Source organism: Sinohyriopsis cumingii, chromosome 11, assembly GCF_028554795.1.
Source record: "Sinohyriopsis cumingii isolate HCF-2022 chromosome 11, ASM2855479v2, whole genome shotgun sequence".
NCBI lineage: Eukaryota > Metazoa > Mollusca > Bivalvia > Unionida > Unionidae > Sinohyriopsis > Sinohyriopsis cumingii.
This window is the reverse complement of record NC_142971.1, coordinates 15,881,321-15,893,402: the sequence shown is the minus strand read 5'-3', so window position 1 is coordinate 15,893,402 and position 12,082 is coordinate 15,881,321. Positions and strand designations below refer to the sequence as shown.

General features: G+C 32.6%; 1 protein-coding gene across 3 annotated transcripts in view; it reads left to right on the top strand.

Annotated features, from left to right (window-relative positions):
* The window catches only part of LOC149787657 (soluble guanylate cyclase 89Db-like), a 351,631-nt gene that overhangs the window by 281,113 nt on the left and 58,436 nt on the right, over positions 1-12,082 (top strand). For all 3 annotated transcript variants that reach the window (XM_089973848.1, XM_089973849.1, XM_089973847.1), the window contains one exon: positions 8,993-9,162. In XM_089973848.1, the coding sequence (XP_089829974.1) occupies positions 8,993-9,162 (170 nt within the window). The remainder of the gene's footprint in view (positions 1-8,992; positions 9,163-12,082) is intronic.

Here is a 12,082-nt window from a genome sequence, read left to right as displayed (position 1 = left end):
ACAATAATGTTGTCTCTCATAATCCTAAACAAATCAGTCAATAATATTTTCTGTCATGATCCTAACCAAATCTGCCAATAATGTTGTCTCTCATAATCCTAACCAAATTATTCCATATTGATCTCACAAAATCCTTTTATATAGCTGAAGGTATTTTTCAGATAAACTGTATCTGACATTCCATTTGCATGCAAGGAAATCAGAACTGGAATATGAAAACTAAAAAGTAATTTAAAAAAAAAATCATTGATATGATTACTAATGAAATGTTTAAACACAGCTGTGCAGTTTTAGCTTTGTCTCTCACCAAGTCATTTGAAAGAAAGGAAAATAATACTAATGAAATGTTTAAACACAGCTGTGCAATTTTAGCTTTGTCTCTCACCAAGTCATTTGAAAGAAAGGAAAATATCCAATATGTGGTACATCTACTTAATATCAGCTATTTTAAAGAAAAGCAACCAGTCTATTAAAGCTACCGTGTACCATCTTTGATAGGAAAGTTTTTCACTTGTCTTGTTCAGACAAGACTACTGTATACACAGTAGAACCTCTTTTGAAAGACTGACCCTTCTGTCAAAGAGTTATGGTCTTTCAAAACAGGTTGTCTCTCCTAACATGCCATACAACTATTTAATCAATATATGCATTAAGAACATGGTCTTTCAAGACAGGTGACCTCACATAGCAGTGGTCTTTCAAGACAGGTGGTCTCACATAGCAGTGGTCTTTCAAGATCGGTTTTACTGTACTTGCTTCTGAGTGGAGTCCAATTGTATAAAACTCAGAACCTGAGTTGCCATTGCATAATGCACTGACAGATCAGGGTCAGTGTTTGTTTTTCTGATTACTACTTACAAACTGCACAGACCCAAACCTGCCAGTGCATTAAGTATTGACAGATCAGGGTCTTTGCAGTTTGCTTTTAGACTTGCCTTAAAATTGAGTACAGATGGTATATGATTATCTGTATTATGTTAACTTTTTCTGACTTTTTACACCTAGATTTCAGCCACATTGTGAAAACAACTAATCACACTACAGTATATCATAGTTTTATATATAAAAAACACCAGTATATACAAAACAAAAACAATTCACATGCACTGTTGTTGTGTAAACCTCACAAAAAGACTTGATACAGTTTCAAGGCATGGCAAGTTCAAAATTGCAGAGGCAGGTATTGGTGGTAATTTTCTACATGATATGTACACCAATATATAAATGGAGAAGCTAGTATTGTTGGTAATTTTTTGTTTATATACAAGGTATGAACACCAATACAAAAGTTAGAATATTTAAGAACAATTTAATTGTCCTGAAACAACTGCCAACAGATGTTAAAGAAGGAAATGGGCTGAACTGTCTTCTTGTTAACATCTTTATTAATGGTAAAAATCAAATATTACCTTTTTTATGTGAACTCAGTTAAGACATTTTATGTTCCATCTTAAAAAGTCTTGAATTTTTTGAGTTAATGCATTTATATAGAAAAATTTGACCCAGTGTTCATAAGGAATTTGTGTTTTTTTTATATTGTTAATATATATTTTCAAAGCACATTTAACAATATTATATAATCAATTTAAAGTGTTATATGCACTCATTTTCTGTCAACAAAATATTAAAGAGTTAAAATAAATGTATTGTTAGTAAAACCTGCTATAGACTGGTAATCAATTTATATATAGACCTATACCTTTAGAACAGCTGAAAATTATAATAAATATTTTGTTCCAATGATTATTCATACACTGTGAAAGATAAAAATGCACAAAATTAAAGACAATGCAGTATGTTAAAATAATTAATTTACACAAAGTTACAGACAGTGCAGTATGTTAACATAATTAATGTACACAAGCTTGTTGACAACAGAGTATGTTAACATAATTAATGTACACAAGCTTGTTGACAACACAGTATGTTAAGAAAATTAATGCACACATGCTTAAAGACAATACAGTATGTTAAGTTTGGTAATTAATGTATGCAAATTACAGACAATACAATATGGCAAGATAATTAATGTACACAATTGCAAACAATACACTGTGGGAATAAATGTACACAAATTTAAAGATAATACTGTATGGTAAGAAATTGTACCCAAATTTAAGACAATACAGTATGGTAAGATAATTAATTTACATAAATTACACACAATACATTATGGTAATTAATGTACGCAAATTACAGACAATGCAGCATGATAATTAAGGTACACAAATTACAGACAATACAGTATGGCAATTAATGTACACAAATTACAGACAATACAGCATGGTAGGATAATTCATGTACACAAATTACAGACAATAGAGTATGGTAGGGTAATTCATGTACACAAATTACAGACAGTACAATATGATAATATAATTCATGTACACAAATTACAGACAATACAGTATGGTAATATAATTCATGTACACAAATTACAGACAATGCAGTATGGTAATTAATGTACACAAATTATAGACAATACAGTATGGTAATTAATGTACACAAATTACAGACAATACAGAATTGGTATGGTAATTAATCTACACAACACAAGGGACAACATAGCATGTTAATTAATCTACACAAAGTACAGACATTACAGTATGATAATTAAGGTACACAAATTACAAACAATACAGTATGGTAATTAATGTACACAAATTACAGACAGTACAATATGGTAGGATAATTCATGTACACAGATTACAGACAATACAGTATAGTAATATAATTCATGTACACAAATTACAGACAATAAAGCATGATAGTTAAGGTACACAAATTACAGACAATATAGTATAGTAATTAATGTACACAAATTACAGACAATACAGTATGGTAATATAATTCATATACACAAATTACAGACAATACAGTATGGTAATTAATGTAAACAAATTACAAACAATACAGTATGATAATTTGATGTACACATATTACAGACAATACAGTATGATAATTAAGGTACACAAAGTACAGACAATACAGTATGATAATGAATGTGCACAAAAGTACAGACAGTATAGTATGATAATTAATGTACACATATTACAGACAATACAATATGGTAATTAATGTACACAAATTACATACAATACAGTATGGTAGGATAATTAATCTACACAAAACAGGGGACAACACAGCATGATAATTAATCTACACAAAGTACAGACAATACAGTATGATAATTAAGATACACAAAGTACAGACAATACAGTATGATAATTAATGTACACAAATTACAGACAATACAGTATAGTAAAACCTATTAAACTTAGAATTTTTTTAAAACTTTGAACATGAACATTTCGGAAAAATAATTTAAATGTGTTCCTGTGAAACTTAAAATTTCCATCAGGAAATTTATGTTGTGTTAAGGCAGTTGAAAATAAAGTGTTGCCCAAGGACATGGTAGACCACCCATGGTGGGTCTTAGTCCGCATCATTTCAGTTGCAGGTTTGGTACACTAAGCACTGAACCACCGTGGATTTTCCATGGACAAATGAAAGCTGTTAATTTAAAATGATAATTTCATTTCTGATTCCATATTTATGTTTTTAGTGTATTAAACTCAATGATATTGAAATACAAACATCAAAATAATTTGACATGCCAGCATGATATTTTGACATAACAATGGATTTTTTGTCCTTACCGTTATTTATTCTGACCAGAAAATGTATATATACTTTCTTTCCATGTGGTTTGTCTACAAAAATTAATACAATCAAGCGATCTTGTTAGTGTACTACCTGTACTTGCTTATAAGTTGAATAAGTTGAGTCAAGCTGCAAACAACAAAGATCTTGATCTGCCATACCAAAATGCATCTGCAGATCAGGGTCTGCGTTTTTTGTTCTACTTCTTACTCCTAACAACTGTACAGACCCAGATCTGCCAGTGCATTATGTGCCAGCAGATCTGTGTCTTTGCAGTTTGCTGTTGGACTTGTCTTATAAGTGAGTACATACCATATAAGCTGATTAATTAGTCCAGATTTCATGTTACCTGATAATTCTTTTGGGTGACAACAAATGTGTTTAGTAAGGTACATGTAAGGTGTGTACCTCATTAAAGGTCAAAGATATTTTTATCTTTAAGTTCAACAACATTTCTCTTTCAGCTGATATGGTGTAAAACTAGACATTTTCTGAAAGTTTATTCAGTGGCAGCATAATGAATATTACAATCAAGTGATCATGTCTGAGTATAAACTGATTAATTAGTCCAAATTGCTTGTTACCTGGTAATTCTTTTGGGCGAGATTAAGGTACTGTACTTGTAAGATGAGAGCTCATCAAAAAGATGAAAAATATTTTTATCTTTAAGTTTAATAACTTATCTCTTTAAAATTATATTGTGTAAAACTAGACATTTTCTGAAATTTGATTCAGTGACAGGCATAATGAATGACAATTTTACTAAAATAAATTTAAAAGGAGAGAAAAATAATTTGAATGTAAATATGTTCCATTTTTCAACTGCATGAATATCATTGACATGGTACATTTTTTAAAATATATTGATAGGTACATATTCTGGTGAACAACAGGGGGGATTTTAATAAAACATTTTGTTTTCATGTTATAGCTATTGAAGAAAATAGATGGAATTTAATTTTTAAAAAGTACCATATATTAAATTTCAAATCATTGTAATTTCAAATCTGAACAGCATATAAACAATCCAGGGCATGATTCACTAATTTGTATATAGGTCTATAATTTTACTGTCAGTAATATACAACCTGTTATTATTGTATTGTTATACCTTTTCCTGGCATTAGTCCCCAGTCTAAGGAGTTTATTTACTCCAGCAGTTAGTAATTTGAGGTCCAGAAAAAAACAAAAACATTATTCTAGTCTGATACCTTAAGTCAACTTCTCACAATAGGAATATAGCCCTTTTTTTTCCTTGGACCTTGTGCAGTTGTCATGTGTTTCTTGGGCTCTCAATGTTTTCATTATCCAAGTCATCTTTTGTCTTGTTTGCTGTCAATCATTCCTTCTCTGTGTTCTTTTTGTTTTTTTCTCCCCAGTCCTTGCATAGTTTTCATGTGTCTATCCTTTTAACTGAATTTGAGGGTTTTTAACACCTTGTAAGTGAAGTTGTGCTTCTGCATTATCCATCCCTCTGTTAGGTATCAGAGTTGTGTATGTTTAATTTGTATTGTGTGTTGGCTCAATTTTTATTTGTGTGATTGACCTTATCCATAATTGAGAGTATTAATTGGGCCTACATTTCTAATGCCAAGTAGATAAACATGTTTACTCAATTTGAGTTTGGATACAGCCATGATTCTGACCTTAGAATTTTCTGGAAACAAATTTTGTTTAAAGTTTGATGAAAATTTCCATTAAGATGACACAGTAGAGGGGATCTATATAGGATGTTTTATAACTTAGAATTTTCTTGAAATTAACTTTTGACCCTCATCCTGGTTCTCAAAATGTGTCTTATGTTTTTATATTAAGGTTGATTGTATTGGAATTTTTAATTCCTACCTTAACATCTGAAGTGGAATCATTCTTATTGTTGTGTTCAGTTTTTTTTTTGAAAGGATTTATTTTATTTAAATTATTATTTGGAATTAAAATGTGATCAATAATAGTTCCTGGACTATATCATTATTTTGAGATTACTGTGAATTCATTCAAAGGCATTTTGGATTATATCATTGTGATACATCAAGGTTATCAACACATCACTACATTTCAGGCTATTGGTGCATCAGCACATTCAGAATTGGTATTCTTTTTTATCACTGCTGGAATTCATTTGGAAATCTATACTTTTGGACTTGTGATTTTCACTTTCAGAACTTTTTGGGATTGAATTCACAATACTGTTAAGTTCTTTTTAAATTTTCACTTTGTATTCTAGGGAAGTAAATTATTGTCAAGAAAGTTCTCTCAACCTTTTCTTCATAAGATATTTGAAGAAAAAAATTTTTGTAAAAAGGACTGTGTCAGGGGGGTTGGTATTAAAAAGTCATGTGTTTTGCATAATATGTCATGTTCTGCTGGGAATGTATGATTTAACAAGGTATTATTTAAAAAACTAGTCTGATACTGATTCACATGCCTTTTATTTATTGCCAGTTGGGAAACCATATAATTTTAAAAACACACCATTCCACCCAAACCCACCCTCTGCACCCCTCTGAATAGAAACAAAGGGATCATGTCCTAAAATCCTTGACATATATCATATGTCTTTGTTAAATATTTTCATAAATGAAACTGGGTTAAAAATTATCCCAAAATCTCAGTGTATTTGAAGGTTTTATGGATTTAACCTTTGAAATGCCACCATCCCAGAGACCTTCCAGGGAAAGGAACTAAGAGTAGTACTCTTTTTGTACGCGGTCACCATATGGACATGGTAAAAACCATGTGTTTGGTGAAATTTCACCCAGCAGTTCAGGAGGAAAAAAGGTAACAGACAAATAGGATTTATATATGAACGGTATCTCAGTATGACAATGCTATAGTACAGACAGATGGATGAACATATGAAAGGTATCACAGTATCCCAACACTATAGTACAGACAGATGGGTGAACACAGAAAGGGTATCACAGTATCCCAGTGACATAGTACATACAGATGGGTGAACATAGAAAGGGTATCAGAGTATCCCATTGTTATAGTACAGACAGATGGGTGAACATAGAAAGGGTATCAGAGTATCCCAGTGCTATCCTATGGACAGATGGGTGAAAATAAAAAGGTATTACATTATCCCAGTGCCAAGTGCGTACAGATGGGTGAACATATGAAGGTTATCACAGTATCCCATTGCTGTAGTACAAGGAAAAGCAAACAATTCTGCAAATGGTAACTAATTAATAATCAATATATTTACAACTGTACATATCCAGAACCAGATCTTTACAGTGACTTAACTCTGCTTAACAAAGCTCGTAAGATTTTGCTCCCAGACAGCTAACACATGTGACATGCAGTATGCATTACAGATTATCAGTAGGCCACGGAAAACATTTGTTTTACTTTAGCTTCTAATGGAAAGATTGAGTCAAGATAATCTCAACATCTCTCTCTTGCATTATACAATAAGTTTGCCTAACAAAAGAAAAATATCAAAAGATGATGTGAAGTGTAATTTACAGTTGCTTATTTTGATCCCATATAATTTGAACAAGTCTTTTTTCTAAGGTCCTACAATGTATCAATCTTTGTTGAGCCCACATAAATGGCGAAGTGAGATATTATAGGAGTCAAGTTTTCAGTAGGGTTTCAAATGAGTTTTTTGGAAGGATCTTGTTACTGTTTTTCTTTTACCTACTGGTATATTTTCTTGAATGCCTATTTGTTTTTCGTCCCATTTTGGATGTAGTGAATAAGAATGAGACAAAAAATGGAAATTCTGTGACACTCTCACACTGGGTTGTTTATTTTTAGGGTAAAGGTCAGAGATATGGACAATTGGGATGTTTAGTTTTTACTATATTTCTTTAATCCCTTGATGGATTCTGTTCATGCTTGGAGTATGTCACTATGAAACAATGACTATTCATTCTTGATGACTATTCAGTAACTATTCATGCCTGGATTATGTCACTATGAAGCAATGATTATTCATTCTTGCTGACTATTCAGTAACTATTCATGCCTGGATTATGTCACTATGAAGTACTGACTATTCATTCTTGATGACTATTCAGTAACTATTCATGCCTGGATTATGTCACTATGAAGCACTGACTATTCATTCTTGATGACTATTCAATAACTATTCATGCATGGATTATGTCACTATGAAGCAATGATTATTCACTCTTGCTGACTATTCAGTAACTATTCATGCCTGGATTATGTCACTATGAAGTACTGACTATTCATTCTTGATGACTATTCAGTAACTATTCATGCCTGGATTATGTCACTATGAAGCACTGACTATTCATTCTTGATGACTATTCAATAACTATTCATGCATGGATTATGTCACTATGAAGCAATGATTATTCATTCTTGCTGACTATTCAGTAACTATTCATGCCTGGATTATGTCACTATGAAGCACTGACTATTCATTCTTGCTGATTATTTAGTAACTATTCATGCCTGGATTATGTCACTATGAAGCAATGACTATTCATTCTTGATGACTATTCAGTAACTATTCATGCCTAGGTTATGTCCTATGAAGCCAGGACTATTTATTCTTGATGACTATTCAGTAACTATTCATGCCTGGATTATGTCACTATGAAGCAATGACTATTCATTCTGTAGTACACTTGCTCACACCTTTTGACTTTGAGGTCAAGGTAACAAGCATGTAGGGCATGCAGAAGGTTGTGGCTGGTAAGTTTTTGGCAGATAAGTGTCTGAATAGGCAAAATATGAAAAGAGTGGTACATCATAATTAGAGATAGGCTTTGAAAGTAATATTTGATAATGTTTAACCCATCAATTAAATAAATGCACTTCAATTTGTAATTTTATTCAAGTAACTTTAAAATGGAAAAAAATTGAAGAAATCATTCAGTTTCAATAGCCTAAACTATTGCTTTCATTGCTATTTATTACATGTCACTGGGTCGTGATGACATTATTCAAGTAATTAGGATGCAATGATAACCATGAGAAGATTAAAATAAGCACTATTTACAACTGAGGTCTTTTTTTCCATCATTGAGAACAGCAGGGGACATTCTGGTTGTAAGCAGTGTGATCTGTCTTTCCATAATGCATTGGGGGTCTATAAATTATATCAAGAATAAACAGCATGGACATTCAATTCTGATGCACAGTGTGATTGATTTGATCTTGTTCTACACTGTTTATTGTATGGTATACATTGTACATAACTAAATACAGTAGACAACAGAAAATATATTCCTACAGAAAATACTTTTTTTCTTCTCAAAAAAAAGAGATTTTACTTTCCATTATATTTTAATTTTTATAGTTTTTGAATAAGTACATGAATTCTTTAATGTTTTATTTTTATTTTTAGGTGCTTAGCCTTCAGAGTGTGACCTTTGAACTGGAGTATAGGTACATTATAAGCCAGTTTACTGACCAAGCCAGTCCAGATCCTTCAGGACACAGAAAGCACCTGCTTCTTAGGGGACAAATGAAATTCATCAAGGATTGGAATGCCATCATCTTTCTATGCACTCCCTTGTAAGGGCTAGTAATATATTCAGGGTAGTACTTACTACCTCATTATAACACTTTCCATGGATAGCTACGGACTATACTGCCTTATAACGAAGTTCATGATTTCATAACAACTTAATGAAATATGATCCATGCCAATATCTACCTTCTAACAGGAAGTGAATTATAACAAAGATCCAGACAGTGATGGAGGTTTACACTGTAAATGTAAAAATGTCCTAAAATTGTATACAAATATCAACCCATAAAAAAGATAATTATTTCTTTTAATTCAATTTTTCATACAGAGAATATTATATTCTGATTCCAATTTTGCAAAATTTGAAAATCAGTATTAAAAAAAATTATTATTTTTACACTTAATTATTAATGCAACCCAAAAAATAAATAAATAAAAGTGTACACAAAATGATAGACAATTTAGTACACTACTCACTCATCATGGGACCGTTCCAGTGGCCTAGTGGTTAGAGCATCCGCCTCAGATGTGGGAGGTCATGGGTTTGATCCCCAGCCGAGTCATACCAAAGACTTACAAAAATGGTACTAATAGCTGCCTTGCTTGGCGCTCAGCATTAAGAGGTTAGTGTTAGGACTGGTTGGCCAGGTGTCAGGATAATGTGACTAGGTGGGACATCATGCTACATGTCTGCGGTATGATGCCCCAGTGCTAGACATCACTATAAACTGTGACACTGCAGACATCGTAGCAATATGACTGAATTTTTTTTAAAGCTATGTTAAAAATCCAAATCACACACACACACACACTCATCATGGGAGTCATGGAGTACTGTATATACTCGCTTATAAGATGAGTCAAACTGCTAACTGCACAGGTCCAGATCTGTCATTGCATAATGCACTGGCAGACCTGGGTCTGTGCAAATTTTTAGGAGTAATGAATTGAACAAAAAACAGAGACCCAGATCTACAGATGCATTATGCAGTGGCAGATCTGGATCTTTGTTGTTTGCATTTTGACATGACTTTTTTGTGAGTATAGATGGTATTCTGCCATATAATGAAACCCTCTTATAAAGAAGTATGTTATACATATAAATTTACTATGATGTAATAAATTATTATCATAGCCATATGCACCTTATAAAAAAATGTGGCGTAATGAAGGGCCATTTAATTTGGTAGTGCCTTTACTTGTATTGGCATTCCATGTTTCATCTTGAGAAAAGTTCAATTTTGTAAGTATTTATAGGTTACTGCATTTGAATGGGAAAAAGAACAGCATTAGGAGTGAAGTATTGCTCAGAATAGGCATCCAAATGCAGTATGCTCTGTTTTATGTACTCATTTTGTTTTTCTACCTAACACTGAATAATAAAAAGAACATGCTACAAGAACAAAATAATTTAATTTCTGCTGGATTTCAAAGTAAATACACAACTGTAGTTCAACAAATACATAGTAATAGTCTTCATATGCACATAGCACAACCCAGCAATCTTTGAACTTGGTAGCTTACGACACAGCCGGTCATTCATTGAAAAAGGAAATCTCACTTTGATCAGCTTAAAATTAAAATTTAGAATCTTATTATGAATGAATGTACCTTAAAACAAACTTTTAGTTAGTCTGGAATGGAGGGATTTTGTTTTTCTGTTGATCCAACTAAATTCTGCTTTTCTAGTTGTGATGGACCAGATTTAAGAGCTAGGTCAATTTCATATGATGTGCATGTGGCTGGAGGGACTGACCCTGATGCAGCTGCACATGTGTTTCTTTTTTGTCATTGCTAGTTTGGAATGATAAGGTGGGAAAAAATATGAAATTCTTTTAATTGAAATTCTGAAGAAGATGCAGGATTGAATATTGTTTGTTAGGGAAAATCAAGTTCATTTCGATTTTGAGTGCCGTAAATTGTCCTTGGGAATGTGATTTCTGTTAGAAATGTAGCCTAAATTACAGTACAATTTCATGATGTGGATCTATTTTTGGAACCCATGTAATTCTAATTAGCAGAATTGTCTTACAAAGTGTATTTTGAGGAAATGCAACATACGGATTGGTAAGTACATTTATTGCCATTGTTATTATCAGCGATAAATTAGATGATATTTTTTTATGGACAAACTGTTTTGGTGGCCTAGTTTTTAGAGCATCTGCTTTGGATGCAGGAGGTCGTGGGTTCAATTCCCAGCTGAGTCATGCCAAAGACTTGCAAAAATGGTACTAACCACTGCCTCGCTTGGCGCTCAGCATTAAGAGGTTAATGTTAGGACTGGTCAGCCTGGTGTCAGGGTAATGTGACTGGGTGGGACATCATGCCACATGTCTGCATCATGATGCCCCAGTGCTAGACATCACTATAAACTGCTACACTGCAGACATCGTAGTGATATGACTGAATTTTTTTTAAAGCTACATTAAAAATCCAAATCACATGCACACACACACACACACACTTTATGCACTATCACATGGTTGTTTGGAGGGACCCCAACTGAATGACTTGTATGACTTATATTATAAATCAAAATATTTTATATGAAAAAAAAAGCAAAACAGGACAAATTGCAAAGCAATAGGGGTGGAGATTGAAAGCCCATTTCCTTTGCAGAAACTAAGGTTTCTTCATTGTTTTGACTTATTGGCTCTGAGGCTCTTGCTTTTCTACCAAAGCCTTGGCTTCTTCAGTTACATTTTGCTTTTGAATTTAATAATTGCTCTGACTGGTAATATAGGACATCTCTGAGAGAGATGGGGTAGCCCTTGACCTTAATATGTCATCTACACTATTTTTTATAGATTCTAGAGTGCAAGGCCCATAGCCTGAAAAACATTTCGATTTGCCAATCGCTGTGAACATTTTGATTTGCCAATCACTGTGAACATTTCTCCTAAATAACTACTTAAATGATCACAATGATATTTTAAATACTGCATGTCTCACATTTGTTGTTAT